This window comes from Fringilla coelebs (assembly GCF_963513975.1).
Source record: "Fringilla coelebs genome assembly, chromosome: 5".
In the NCBI taxonomy this organism is placed as follows: domain Eukaryota; kingdom Metazoa; phylum Chordata; class Aves; order Passeriformes; family Fringillidae; genus Fringilla; species Fringilla coelebs.
The window spans coordinates 52,554,555-52,570,030 of record NC_140033.1 but is presented as its reverse complement, the minus strand read 5'-3'; the positions used below and the strand labels follow the sequence as shown (position 1 = coordinate 52,570,030).

General features: G+C 44.2%; 1 protein-coding gene across 3 annotated transcripts in view; it reads left to right on the top strand.

The window, feature by feature from the left end:
• The window catches only part of ABTB3 (ankyrin repeat and BTB domain containing 3), a 163,204-nt gene that overhangs the window by 112,852 nt on the left and 34,876 nt on the right, over window positions 1-15,476 (top strand). For all 3 annotated transcript variants that reach the window (XM_084205615.1, XM_084205614.1, XM_084205616.1), the window contains exon 4: window positions 4,632-4,784. In XM_084205615.1, the coding sequence (XP_084061741.1) occupies window positions 4,632-4,784 (153 nt within the window). The remainder of the gene's footprint in view (window positions 1-4,631; window positions 4,785-15,476) is intronic.

Genomic DNA, 15,476 nt, shown 5'->3' with positions numbered 1-15,476 from the left:
CTACAGCACCACCACCCTCCTCAGGAGCCAAAGGATCCTGCAAACACATGTCTGAAGCAGCTGTAGCAATTGAACCAAGTCAAAGCACGGTTAGGTCTTTCAGCTGGGGAAGCTAAGGCAGGGACAGCAGGAGGTAGCTGTGGGAATTCACATCCCAATAGGATTGTACCTCTGGGATTTCTCTCTTCCCATTGTGACTATAAAGCCAGTCCTTTCTCTAAAGTTTGATTTCATACAGGCAGTGAATGAGTGCATGAGGGCAAGGGCTCTGTTGGTGTCTGGAGGAGAGCAGTGTGAAGTGCCCCTGGAAATAAAGAGGCTGTTGTGCTGGACTTGAAATGGGGATTTTTTTCCCTTGGAGCACTCTGTCTGGGAATCTCTCATGATGTGCACCGATGGGCTCTGGGACCTGGAGCATGCTGTAGGCTCTGCTGGGAACGAGGGGCTGGTGGCCCACCCAGAGTTTGTGAGCCTGTGTTAGGAGCATTCAAAGGTGATGAGTGTTCTTACTCTCTGTAGGGGAGAGGGTGCAGCTGGTGAGGGGAAGAACTGCTGGAAATCAAGGAGAGAGTGGTTGTGGGTAGTGGCCCTTCTCTGGGCAGAAGGTGGACTGTGAAGCTGGTCAGCAGCCAGCAGGAACTCTGCACCCTGCAAAGATGGTAGGAACTGTGAAAAACCAGGGCCAGAGATTATTTGGAGCTGGAGTTTGTCAGAGTGCTGGCCCTAGTGCTTTGCAAATCTGGCATTGCAGCAGCTGGTGTCCAGACAGGAGCTTCATCCATCTTCTCACAGACCCATGCAAAAATAATGAAGCATCCTATTGCATTTTATGGTGCACAATTTCTCATGGTCTTGCACCTGACAATTTCTCCTGTTTACATACAGGTAGACTGCTACCATAACAACAATAACAATAACAGTACTACTACTACTGCTAATAATACTGGAAAAGCCTGAGTTATTGCATATGCATGACAGGATTTTTAAAACCTCAGTGTGCCAGCAGGCGAGGGAGGGGGAGTGGTGGGCAGCCCAGGAAGGCTGTGTGTGGCTCTGGAGGGAGTGCAGGCTTTAAGGAACCCCTCCTATGATTGCATTTAGGCTCCCCCCTGTAACATCTGCTTTTCTGATGAGTCATTCTGTAATTCTGAGTGCTCCGGAGACACCCACCCCACAAAACCGGGATAAGGCTGAGGTCTGATGGGGTAGGGAGGGGTTGTTTGCCCCACTCCAGAGGGAGGGTTCTGGCAGGGAGCTGCAGTATGTGAAGGCAGTGGGGAGAAGCCCTTCTGATAGCCAGCACAGTGAGGACTTGTCCCTTGTGGGGCAGTGCCAGCAGGGTGTTGCTACCTGCAGATATCTTCAAGGCATAGGAGCTTATGGGAGTGTTCAAAAATAGATGTGAGAGGAGTGCAGGGTGGCAGGAGGGAACAGAGGAGGATGCTGCCTGGGGGAGGAACCAGAGATGTGAGGGTTGGTGGGGCACTCATAATTGTCTTTTCTGATGAAATAGGAGAAGGCACACCCCAAGAGCCAGCTGCCCCTTTGCCAAGCACAGGGGGACAGAGCCCAGAAAGGTCCAGCCCTTTGGGGAAGTGCTTTGTGCTGGCCTCCCCCAGCCCTCCCCCACCTCCCAGCTCTTGTGTGTGGGATGCAAGTTGCTCTGTGCAGAGACCTCTCCCTGCATCCTGATCTGGCATATTTTTCCATTTAGATGTGAGCTTAGGAAAATACAAGTCTGTGCCAAAAAGCTTCTTTTTTTTTTTTAAGTCCATGCCTAACTGCGTGGAATTAGAGGATGGAAGCATGCATTTAAAGTTAAGCACAGGTACACAGAAGGGCTGAAGGAAGAAGTTAGAGCACTCACTCACCTGCAGCCCAGGTAAGGTGCTTGTGCAGCAGCCGAGCTGCTCTTGGTTTCCCATATCTTTCAGGCAGAATCAAGCTGAGCACCATGGTTAGATTAGTTTAATTAAGGCATGTGCTTCCAAAGCATGTAACTAGGTGACTTATGTGCTCTGTGTCTGCTCTGGAACACAAAATTACTGAATTCTCCTGGTTGGTACCTGCCTTTGCACCAGAGATAAATCAGTGTATATGCCAGTGATGTGATGCATTTGGCTAACCCATTTTCACACAGTGCTGTTTGAAAAGTGAAATATTTCTTGCAGATGTCACATTGTCTAGTGGATTATCACACCCTTATAACTCTGTGTTCCTCTTTCCTCTTTGGCACACAAGCAGTATTTAAAAGAAAAAACCCAGCCCTTCACATGGTGCACAGATTCTTGGAGGGTATTTTTAACCTATTGCACTCAGCCATATTTGGTTCTCTTCTCAAAATACAAATTTCCTGACATGCTGAGATATGCAGTGATGATTTTTTTTCCCTTGGAAAAAGGAATGTAATATGTTGTGAGCAAGCTCCATATCCTCATCTAGGGACTGAAATTGGACTTTATAGAAAATTTCCCCGCTTCTGCAGAACACCGATTCCCTTTCCTCTTGGGATTTGTTGTACCAAATAGCTATGCTCATTTCTGTTTCTCTGGTGAAATTTGCAAGACTGGGAAAGGAGAAAAAAATGCAATTTTATAGTGCAATTATCTGAGTTCCTGTAAATATTTTTATTTGCGCTGCTTCTTACTGTGGTGGGGCAGATTTTTGAGTTTCTGTCCTGCACAAAGAGGAGGAAAAAGTGTGAACCTCTGAGCCCCTTGTTCAGCCCCAGCTCTCCACTTTTCTGTTTGCCCAGCAGATGTTACAGGAAGGCACTGTACCAGCCTGTCTTTATTTCTCTGATCCAAACTGTGTTCACTCATGCAAAACATAACCTTGAATTGAGTTTTCCTTTAATTGTATTCCTAGAACCAAGTTATATCTGTAACTACATGCAGTTTTACAGTGTGACTTGCATCTCCCCTTCTGCTCTCTGCTCAGCAAGGGATGAAAAAACTCTCACTGATCACTTTGTCCCAGGTATTTTGTGCCTCCAATGAGGGTCCCTTCTGCTCTGAAGATGACCTGGAAAGCAGTCACCTTCCAAGAACAAATACACCCCTGCTTCCCCCCTTTTCCTCCTCTAGCTCCCACCACTCTCATGACAAATGAGCTGGGCTAGGAAATTGTTTTGTGTGAGCTGTGGGAGATGATCTTCTGTCCTTATCTGCCTCCTTATGTGGCCGTGGCAGGTCTGGGGAGAGCAAAAGCCTTGGAAACAAATGCAGCCTGGTCTTGAGATGACAGTGATGTGTTGGAATAGAAAAACTATGGAAGTGGCAACTCAGCTAAAGATGTCATATTTCAAAAAGTGGTTGTTCATTTACGTGCCTGTGAGATTTGGGAACCCAGAGTCCTAGGGAGAGTCAGTGGCCTCAGGGCTTCTCTGTCCTTCGGCGCTTCTGAAGTCTCTCATCCCCCCTCAAGAATATTAATATCAGAGCTATGTAAAGCCAAGTCCTCAGAAAGGGAAAGAAATGCATAAAGAGCTATAAATAGGAAAAGGATATTCCAGAGTCAACATCTTCTTAAATAATTTTTCTCAGGGTATAACTTTTTGAGGTAAAATTGTACATTTAAAATGTAAAATATTTGCCTACTCTGCAGCTAATGCAGGCTTTTTTTTTCCCCTTCCTCCATGAAAAGGGACCGCAGAAGGAAAGGCAAGCAAGAGGCTTGCAGTGACCTTCAAGGTGTTCAGCTGCAGTTATTTTATTAGTTTTCCTCTGAAACACGACTTGAAGCTATGGTTTTTACTTGTGGCTTGGCATCTTTCTCTTGGTTCCCAAATAATTCTCAGCATAGATGGTGTGCTGCGTGCTTCATTTCCAGCTTGGGCAGCTCTTGGTGGGGCGTGGTGCTGTCCAGGTATTGTGGAGCGAAGGGCCACGTCTCTGATAGTGCCTGGTCTTTGGGAGGGCGTGGCCCAGAGCCCCAGCATTCACTTTTGGGGGCACTTTTGTATGTTCTTTGGCAGAACAGCTGGCACCCGAAGGTGTAGCAGTTTGATACTGCTAAACGTGAGACCAAGTAGTCTGGTTTCTGATTTCTGACCTCGCTCACAGCTAACCTGCACACTGGCTGCAAAGTCCCCTGCTTTCATCACCGAGCACAAGGTGCCCATTGCATCCACAGGAGGTGCTGGAGGCTTCCTGGGACATTCCCTCTCCATCCTTGGCATCTCAGTGTTGGGGCATCCCCTCTCTCTGCCCAGGTCCGTTCTCCTGTCCCTATTGCAAAGAGAACCCAGGCCTGTGCATCAGCCAGAGCGGGACACGGTCCTGTGCCAGACTCCTGTCCTCTTTTTGGGATAGCACCGTGTGAAGGATGGGAGGAGAACTTGCCAGTCGGGTGCACTGACCAAGTAGAGCCCCATGAGCATGGCTCATAAATCTCACTCTCCAAATAGTCCTGCCCTGGAGACAGGATGAGACATCTTGATTTAGACCTATTTGAAAATTGCTGAGCTGGTTTGCTCTCCCATTCTTTCCTTATCCTTGCTCCCTTCTCTCTGTACATATTTACATTCTCACGCATCTATACACACCCTCACCCCCTGCTCTCTGCTTCTCTCTACCTGTGATTGCGATGCCCTCAGCGTGCCTTGGCACTGATGTCTGTGTGCTCCGCAGGCCGTTCATCGTGCTGCCTCCCCTGATGGAGTGGATTCGGGTGGCGGTGGCTCACGCGGGGCACCGGCGCAGTTTCTCGGTGGACAGCGATGACGTGCGGCAGGCGGCCCGGCTCCTGCTGCCGGGAGTTGACTGCGAGCCCCGGCAGTTAAAGTAAGTCCCCGGGGTGCGGATGGGCTGCTCGGGGCGGGATGTGTCTGTCTCTCCTGGGGAGCGGCGGGCGGGCGGGCGCGGGGCTCTGTTGTTGCCTGGGAGGCGCAGGGATGCTCCGGGGCTCACCGTGTGTGTTGCAAAATCAGCTCCTGGTATTTGCTCACATCCGTGGATAAGCTGGTTGCATAGTAATGGGTGCCTGACTATCTCACAGCCCGATCGAGCCTGTAATCTGCTCATCAGAGCTTACATGGTGGTGGTGTTTTTGTTTTTTTGCTTTTTTTTTTTTTTTGCCTCTTCCTATTAGGTTCTGCTTGCTAATGAGGGGCTGAAACCTTCTGCTAATTGTCTGATTCATGTTGCTTTGCTATAAAATACGGAAATATAATTGGCAGGGCTGCAGATATTTTTCAGGGCTTTGTTTTCAGCATTTAATGCTTAAGGGCACATTTAAACTTAGAGGTAAGACTACTTCTTAAAGAAAAATTGTATATTTTATGCTAATATCAACTCAAATTACTTGTAAATGTCAGCCTAGATAATTTGACTTTTTTGTGTATCAGATGTGACCTTTTGGTTTTCTAATGAAGTCTTAAAGTATTTATTGCCAGGATATGTTTTTTGTTTTGCCTTATTATTATGTACTTGGATAAAAGTACATTCTAGGACTGTTCTGGAGTCAAGAATATGTTTGGTTTTGATGTTCGTATGAAAAGGCATTCTGAATCTGCCAAAGCAGAAATGATTCATTGCTATTGCTTCAAAATATGTACCCAAACCCCCAATTTCCAGCAGTCTGCCTCTCAATACAGCAGTAGATGCATTCTTTCCTGCAACACAGAAAGCAGAGGGCTGATTTACATGATTAGCTGTGACCTGCATGGGAGCAGCTGCCTTCTCTTGACTCTGGCCTTGACGTGCTCTACACCAGAGTATAATACTTCACTTCCAGATCTACAGAGGCTTTTTATAGTCACAGCTGTTCAATTTTTAATTGAAAAAATATATGGAATTTCAAAAGCCATATCATGAGCATTTCAGATTTCAAACCTTGGCTGTAGTTGCTTCCCTTTGGTGGCTCACCATGGCCCTCATTTCCAGAAGTGCTGCATTCTGTGTCCCTACTGAAATGTCAGGACATACAGATACAGGCACTACACATTGTCCAAAGACCTGGTACTTGGTTCTGAAAAGGCACAATTAATTTAATACCTCTCCAAGTATTTAGGTAGGATTGCAAATAAGGCAGTAATGTTTCTATTTTATATACTCTGTCTTTAAAATTAAGCTAGATACAGTAAAATACTTGTGGTTTAAAAAACCCCACAATATACAACCCAACATTTTATTTTGATGGTGTGAATGTATGTGTGTATATGTATACGCATATATATTTAAAAATCTCATCAACTGTTACAAAATTTTAGTTTTTATTAGGAAGTTTCAGAGTAATTGGAACTTGTGGAGATTTGTATTATACTGCAGAAGAATGTATTAATTATGGGAAACAAATCAGCACTTTGTTTAAAGTTGCCATCAAGAATTAATTTCATAAAGAACACAAATTATTGTTGTCCTACTTGTCTTAAAATTGGGAATGAGCCTGAAGAGCACAGCCTGAGATTAATCAGATGAGAATGAAAAGGGAAAACTATTCCTGAGACAAATTCTAGCTTTTAGAGAGACCAGCCTTTGCAGTGTGCCTGTATTTGACTGCAGGGGCTGGATACGTCCATTGATGTCCCAAAATGACAATCTCTCTGCTGTGCTGGCAGATGAGTGTTCGTGTACCTTGGGTTTTATTTTGAGGTCTGTGCCTACTGCTGGTGTAGTGCAGCAGGTTCTTTGCGTAGCTGCAAATAGGTCCCTGGCTGCCTGTAATCCTGAGATCAAAGGGAAGACTGAGCTTTTCTGAAGAGCAATGTGAGTCATCAGGATGTTAATTTGGAACTTTGCAGCCTGTAATTTTTTATTTGTTTTCAGCAGACCCTCAGCACTCCTGATTTTCATAAGCCAAACACCAGCCCTTCACTCCCTCCCCATTAGGGAGGGTGCCTTTCTAATTCTTAACTCCTCAAGGAACATCGATTCCATACATTTTAACACAGGGGGAGGGAACACAACAACTTTGCAGGGGATGGCTTTTCAAGTAAGCTGCATGACGGATGGAAGCTGGAGGATTGAAGTGCAGCTAGCTTGATAAATTTTGTGACTTCTGTGGGGAAGGTTTGTTAAGTGGAACCTTGAAAATGGTTCAATTTCTAGGGTTTTTGTAGCAGTCTTCTTTAGTCCCTGAAACACAGGGACCTCAACCCAAAAGTTCCCATGGTCCCAGGTGACACTGCATCATTCCACAGTGTTGGTTCACAACCTGTCGTTGCAAGTGCATAACGCAAAATCAGCTTCCGTACAGCCTACATGGAAAAACATGCATATGGGGAGAGGGAAAGATTGGCAGGATCTCAAAGGCTATGAAGTTCAGGATCAGTTTGGATAAAACCCAAATGTTCAGCTTCTTATCTGAGCTTCAGCATGGCGGCCTCCCTGCAAATCCATGCGACACTTCCCAGTACAATCACATACTCCAGCAGTGAGGTTCCCATTCTGTGGCTTTGTAATCACCTCTGCTTTTTCCTTCCTTTCATTCCTCTCTTTTGCCCTTTTTCTGAGCCTTTAAAAAAAAACTATCACTTTAATTTCTTGCAATGTTTTCCTCTTCTGAAAGAGGAGCTGCTCTTGTTCTGTGTAGAGGAGTGAGGGAAGCTGAAATCAGTCAGGAGCTGCTTGTCTCCTTCCTGATCTCTTTTCATTTTACAGCCGCAGATGTGCCAGAAAGTTTCTTCGCTCGTCAGCTTTGGGAGATGAGCAGGGATGTAAGCATTCACCTTCTCCCAGGAGTGAAAGCTTTAGACAGACCAGTTGTTTCCACCTTTTGCAAGGAGATAGGTTTCACAGATGGGTTGAGTGCTGCATGCACAGCAGCTCACTGAGACAGAAGGCCGAGTTGTGTCCCGGATATGGAGACAGTGGGAACAGCACACTTAAATAAAGCCTCACCTGTACCCACCTGAGACAGCAGGATGTACTCAGTTGAGGTGACTCTCTGCTGACATGAATCATGAATAGGGTACTCTGCTACCTATTCTAGACCTTTTATTAGTGAAGGCATGAAGGGAATTTGTTGTCTGAAAGGGGCCTGATGGTAAAAACTATGTTGACCTGTCTCCCTATTGTAATAAGATAGCATCACTGCTCAGCCTGCCCAGGCACTATCTGGCTGCAAACAGATGTTGGCTTCTCCTCATCGTCACATCTGCAAGGGGTCCCTTTCCCCTTGCTCCAGCAAAGCACAAGAAGCTCTTTGCACATCTTTCCTTCCTTCATTCTGTGGGATGTTTGTTTGAAACAAACCCCAGTGTGTTAGACATGTGGTGGGGAGGATCACTGGTGCATGACTGCATCTGGGACTGAAGGCTGATGGCAGAGAAACAGAGAAAGGGAGGAACATCCTGTGTTGCTCAGCTCAAAGGCTGCTGTGCCTTTTATCAGGGTCAGGGGCCTCATTTCTGGTGGCAGTCCTGGAGGATGTAAAGATGCTGGAGCACCTGTGAGATGTGTCCATCAGTGCCAACAGAGGCCATCACCCAAGAACTTTGGTGAAAACTTTGCCTCTGGTTTGGGGGGAGAAAATCCTGTTGGAAAAGGAAAAACACATAATAGCAACAAGGTTATGAAAATGGAAAAACAGTAATAAAAGAAGAGAAAATTATGCAGCTTAATGCACTCAAATCAGGATGACCAAATAACCTCGATTCCAACGATGAGAAAAAGCTGCCTCACAAAATCAGGGGGTCAGAGGGAAATATTTTTAACAAAGCCTGGAGTGATGCCATAACTCTAAGGATTAATAATAGTAATGCCCAACATTTGAAAAGGATGAGAAATGATCCAAGGAAAATTCCAGGCTGTTAGTGCAAGGCCTCTGAATGTTTTTTCAAGCAAAGACTGATTAAAGACATGTTGTTGAGGGAAAAATGGGATAAAATGTGACACAGATTTTCTAAAGATAGATCTTGCCAGGCTAATCTAATAACTTTTTTGATAAGATAACTGATTTTCTACCCCAAGGAAATTCAGTAGAATTTCATCTCTTTGGACTTGAGCGAAGGTTTGATGCAGTCCATGCAGGGATCTATTAACACAAGAAGATGGGGGTTAGTTAGGAAATTGGAAAGTGAGCAGGGGCTGGCTTCAAGAGAGGTGGCAAGGGCTGGGTTGGCTGAGATGTGGTTGCAAGCAGGGACCTTCAGCTCTCATTCTTAAAAAACTGGTATTTTTTAATTTTCAGAAAGGGTTTTGGCACAAATCATTGCAGTGTGCTCATGAAGTTAAAATTTGCTGATGCCATGATGCTGAGAGGCATTGTCCTGACAGAGGAAGTTTGGGAAATCATCCAGGAAAAAGTGGATGACCTTGAGGGCTGGGACAGAATAAATGGGATGAAATGCAGTTTTCCACAAATGGAAAAGCAGTTCTCCACAAATTGAAGGCAAATGTATTTTTTAAATAAAAATACACAAACTGCAGTGTATATGTAACATATACACTATATATGCATCTTAATATACACTGTGATGAGAGCAGAGTGTTGGAAGGGTGGTGGTAAAGGCTGTAGACAGTATTTAATCTCAGAATGATTGTAAACCACGAAAGTGGATTTCTCCTCAGCCATGAAAAAAGCAAATGCATTTTGAGTCTGCATTGGGAGAGGTATTTCCAATAGAAACAGAAAAGTATTGGTGCCCCGTGAAAGTGGTAGGAAGTGATGTGGAAGCACAAATCCTGTGTCCTGGTCAAAAAAAATATTCCCTTTGGACCAGGTAGAAAGAAATGGGCTGGGGCGATTTGGTTTTTAAACAGAATGTTCTCATGGAGACAAACATGAAGAAAGGGGCTCATTCAGCTGAGCAAAGTGTGTGCTGAGGGAATCTGTGGCCCTTCTCCAGAAATACATCAGGAGTAAACACTCTGGAAGGAAAAATATGCTATTTAAAGGTCAGCATGGACACAGAAGTATGTGAGTATTAGCAAGTCGTGCTAAGCTCAGGTTGAAGGTGCAGATGTACCCAAGCCTTGCTGCAGCATAGGGCCAGGTTTATTCACCTCCAGCCCCACATGCTCCCTCAGCTGCTGCCCTTCGCAGGCTCACCTGGTTGCAGCTCTGAGTTGCGTTTGTAGCTGTGATCCAGAAAGATCTCTGGGCAAATGCAGGGTCTGAGCACCTTGGAAAATCTGTCTTAATTGAAAATGAGTCCTGATTTCCAATTAGCCTTGTCCTGGGAATACCTAAGTCTGTTTTTCTGTCTGGGACCATCCCTCTTAATGAAGGCTCTCTAGGAAGATTGGATTATGACTCTCAAAAGTAAATACTGTTTGAGCATCCTTGGCCCGTTCAAGAGAGCTTTCTTAAAACTATGGAAAGGGGAAAATACAGTGATGTAAAGGGAAGATTTGTTATTTTGTTGTTTCAGAGCAGTCTATGCCATTTTTTGTGTCATCCTACTACTATACCACATGTGTACAATTCTAACTTGAAAGTGACAGCAGAAGAGTTGCATTTAATGTTTTATTGATGGAAATCTTGTGCTTGTACTAGAGCATGGAAATATAAATGGACTTTAATAAACAGAGATTAGAAAACAGAAAAAAATATTTCCACTGCTCCTCCTCTCTTAAAATCTGTTGGATAAAGGCTTGAGTTTCTTGAGAAAGAGAGAGTGTATGAAATTGCCAAGAAATTCTGCTATTTAATTAGATACAGCCACCTTCAAGTAGGAATGGTTGGTGTTTGCCTAGCTTCTTGAATGTCCTTGTTTTTCCCACAAATTTTCACTAATCTTTTAACACCAGCCATGGCTATTGCTGTAATTAGATACAAAAATGTGAGCAGTAGCAAACAAGCAACTTGACAAAATCCAGCAGTCCCTTGGGACAGATGGTGCCAGCAGATGAAGGAGGTTTTATTACTTAGAGGATGAGTTTCTGAGGTGAATCTCAACCTGTCCTGCCAAATGTCTCCTTGAAGACAGCAGAAATAAAAAAAAAAAAAATTGAAGGGAAGGACCTTGGTCTCACATTCTCCTTCAATTTTAGGGGAGAATACACTTGCATTTTTAGGGCCTTTAGGGTCCAGCCTTCTTTTTCCCATTGCAAGCAACATCATTATTGCTGTCTCATATGCTCTGTCCCTTTTATTGCATTCCTGAATGTCCCTGTACTACATTCCTGAATACAATAATCAAGATACAGATAACACACCGTTTTCCACTCATTGGTGAAGACTTGTGCTGTCTATTTATATGAAAGATGAGTCTGTACTGAAACTTTCCTATGGCACTGTGACCTTGTTCAAAATCTGAGCTCAGATTTAATTTTGAACGTGGTTCCTGACCTATATACACAGAACTGGAGTATTAAGAGTGTTTTGAAATATAGATTTGGGTCTTGATTTGATAGTCACATCACTTTTTTTAATGTGTTTTCCAGTATTTGTAACCAATTTATTCTTAGACCTTTGACAAGAATGAGAGTTTGGATAATAAACATTTGGAGTATTTTTTTCTTGTCTTAAGTTAGCTTGTGATTAAAGTAAATGGAGATATTCTATTTCTGCAATAAAAAGTAGTGCTCTTCATCACTTTGATCAACATGTTTGTGCCTACATTTTCCTCTCTCCAAAACTGAAAATGCAAGTAATTGTCTCAATATAGTATTTATATGGCCATTCTATTAATATCAGCATTATAGTCCTTTGTAAAGCACCACATTGGAAAAAAAGAGCTCACAAATTTAAATCAAATTGTCTGCTGCTCCCACTCTTGCTCTTTGTGTCTGTAGTCTCACTGAAGAGCCCCAGGCAAGGAACAAGACCCTATTGTGCTATGGGCTGTGCAGGCCAGATCAAAACAGTGATCCATGACCCCAAGAAAGTCAGCATTGCAAATGCATGTATATTGCTGCCTAAACGACAACTCCTTCCAGGATTCCAACCAGCTGAACTATAATTTCTGACTCAAGACCTCATTTTTATTTAGGACAAACTGGGTAAATTCTACAAAGCTGAAAAGATGGGCCTTATTAGCAGATTATCACTCTTTCAGTTGAAAAGGCTGGTGATGGAGTCCCAGGTGAGCAAACAAGGTTCTGATGCTTGGCTATCGGTGCAGTGATTGCTCATTTGAACCACAGAGAATGTTTGTGCTCCTGCTCATCACAGACTGCACTCCATTTCTTTTGAATCAACTGTTTCTACCAGTTACAATAGAAACACTTGAATCATCCATTTTCCCAAATGCATTCAACCCATGAGTAACTTATTAAAGATCTGCACAGACTCCCTCTTAGCCAGTCAGAGTGAAAATTAAAAAAAACCAACATCCCTTGAGTTTAAAGCGCTGCTGTAGAAGTGCTGCGTTATGGTTTTGTAATGTGAGTTTGGGAAAAGAAAAATAATTTGCTGTACTGCTAGGACCCATTACAAATGAAGATGATTATCTTTGACTCCTTTCAGAGGTTTGAGTACTTCAGAGTATGATGGAGTGTCATGGTCGCCAGGCAGTGTTTGACAGTGACCATTTGCAAATAATTAATGTTACCATGGCACTCCCCATATAAAGCCACAGTCCATTTCATTATGTGCAGTGGCACCACTGTAATGATCTTGAAGATAACAGCTGTAGAGGCAGTATCTGTCAGGAATTAAAAGAGGACTTGGGGAAAATTGTATTGCTATGTGAGTTTAAAAATGTGGCCACAATTTTACTGCAAATGTAAAATTGAGATAATTTCATTTGTTTCTAAGTTTGCCTTTTATTTTTAAAGGCAATTGTTGGCTTGCTTGACACTAGGGAGGGGGAGGGAGTTGATGGGCTCTGTGATGGAGCCCCTGAATTGGAGGGGTGAATTTGCTGTTGAGCAGAAGGCCTATAATAAGTGTGTATTATTAATTGAAACATACAATTTCTCAATTCTGGGAGCGAGAGCATTATATAGTGGTGATGGTGGTGGTGCCAAGCAGCCTGCCCAGCCCTATAGGTTGCTAAATAGGGAAGTTCAGAATGGACTGTGTCTGTAGAGAGGGGTTATCAGTCTCAGAGGATGTTGGTCAGTCCTACCTTGGTCGCTGTATCGTCTCTGGGAGACCTCAAAGTTTACCTGACCCAGCCAGCAGCTGGTGTGGTGATGTCCTACCATCCTGAGACTGTCCCTAGGTAGAAGAGGAGCAGAAGGGCATTGTCCTTCCATGATCCCCTGTTGCTCCCATCAGCCTTCCCAGCCCCTTTGATGAAAATGCACCTTTTCTGCAGGGAGAGGTCTTGGAGAACAGATGACCTGTGTAAATGCTATGGCTGGCAGACTCTGGCAGCAAACCATGGTAGCCTTGGAGGGGACATCCTGCTGTTGGGCTGGTGTAAGCCTCCTGTGCACTTGGAAAGATCACAAAGACTTTTTGGCAAAAGGGCCCTGCTCTGACAGTGCAGCTGGGGAGGGCTCCAGCTCTGTGTGCACATATGCTCTGTTCCCTTGCTTAGCAGGCACAGTTTCACAGCTCTGAAAAGTGACCCTGTATATTTAGCTGACTTTACTTGTTCCCTGTCAGCCTTGTATTTCAAACTTTTCCCCATCCCTTTCCCACCTCTTCAGAGCTTGTCAGTATGTTTGCTTCAGTCCAAAGTGAGAGAGTCTCGAGTGAGTCAAGCCTGGGAGTACATTCACTTCCTCTTTTTTAATCTTGCATTCTTTAATGTTTGTGGTTCTGGATGGCGTCCATGAGGGAGCAGTGTCCCCTTACACAGTGTAATATGGAGCAGACACCCTCTGCTTCTTTTTGGAATCAGTGTTATGCAGTGGATGGTAAGAAGGAAAGCTTGGGAGAAAATGCAGTGCTGTGTTGCCTCAGGTTTGATTTTTGATGGGTTTGGGTTTTTGTTTTTTTTTTTTTAATTTTCCAGTTTTCATTTTGAAATGCAACAGCTTGGTCTCTCTGCTGTGCAATCCTCCCAGCTGGCCTTCTCCAGTGTTAAAAGTGATGCTGTGCTTTTCTATTTGTACTTGTAGTTCCTGATCATTTTTTGATGTCTCTTCACTGCTTTTTATCAGTACATGTTAAATCTCTTTTTCCTTAACTCATTCATCTCTCTGGCTTTTCGAGAAGTTGCTTTCTCTCCTCATGCTCTGCTCCTTTCCTTTGTGTCATGCTCCTGTTCTAATAAACTCACCAGTTTGATCACTATCCAGTTTATTAGTCAACATATGGCAATACTCACAGCGGTCCTGTTTGGGGTATAAAAAAGGCAGTGGGCCACTGGTCATGGTACTAAGTTGTGGTTTCTCTTTTTGTGAACTTGGTCTAGCTCAGACTTTGTCAGCACTGGTGTGCTACCTCCTGTGCAGCCCCGGCACTCCTCTGCATCCATGTTGTTGTTGCACTGTTTTTACAGCTGTAGCACCCTGCAGCCCTTGGACCGAGACACTTGTGCCCCCAGCTGATTGAGGAGTACTGATTTGCTGATACTAAATATCAACAGGAATTTATGGCTCTCCTTCCTTGACTATAGTAAGCTGGTGAACTGATGCACTTTCAGGAGACCAGAGCCAGTTCATGGGAGAGTTCCTGCTGATTTTTGAACCCATGCCAGGGTAGAGTTCTGGGGAGCTCATACAGGCTAGGTGAGATAGGACCTTGTTCCTCTTTCCTCCTTTCTTTGAGTGTGCAACCCAGGTCAAAGTTTGGCTTTTTTTTTTTTTTTTTTTTTTAAGAGATGATCAACTATCATTTTCATGCACTAAGCTGGGCTGACATCAGTGGAGCTCTGTCAGACTCTGACCCATTTTATTCAGTCTATGTTACATACCTCAGTACAAATGATGAAGCAGTGAATTAACACAGGCAGTGATTCATAGCAACAGACACCTCTGCAGAGGATGTCTAGATCTTTCCATAGCTGCACTTTGCTGAGGAACCACCTTGTTTCCAGCCCAAAATCACCTGGGAATGCCGTCTGCAGCTGGGAGGTCTCTCCTCCATGCACCAAAACCCCCACCACCTAACTTCTGAGCATGCTTTATCTTTGCCATGCCATAAAAGAGGGCACAGATGATCTCCAGCATCTCATGCTCTGGGGGTAACAAGCACCAAATGTTGCTGTAGCTCTTGTGTCGGAAATGTGCCATGTGGTGTGAATGCATTTAGCCTCGATTGCTCCCATGGATCTCAGTGTCAGTGAGCTCAGCCCTGCATATGTCTGAGCTGGGTTTGCTTTTTACTTAAACTCAGTCAGAAAGTAGAGCAGAAAACCCAGCCTTGGTGTGTGTTGCCTTCTCCCTCTCTGCTGTGGGCACGTTGCTGGTGCAGAATCTGTTATTGCTGCTGCAGTGTGTTTATTGTGACTGAGTGTTGTGCATTAATCTTGCAGCATCCTGTGGTGATGGAATGTCATCCTTGTTTCCCTGAGTAGTGATATTCCAAGCATACCTGTTTTTGCATTCTTAGGACATGAACTTTTTTTACCAGTCAAAACCCAAACTGAGCAGTAGAAGGAACATAAACAAAACATCTGGTGTCCTCCAGACTGGTTGTGGCCCAGCACAGCAGAGAGCAAGTCTGAGATCCAATGCTGGTTTCAAACCTGT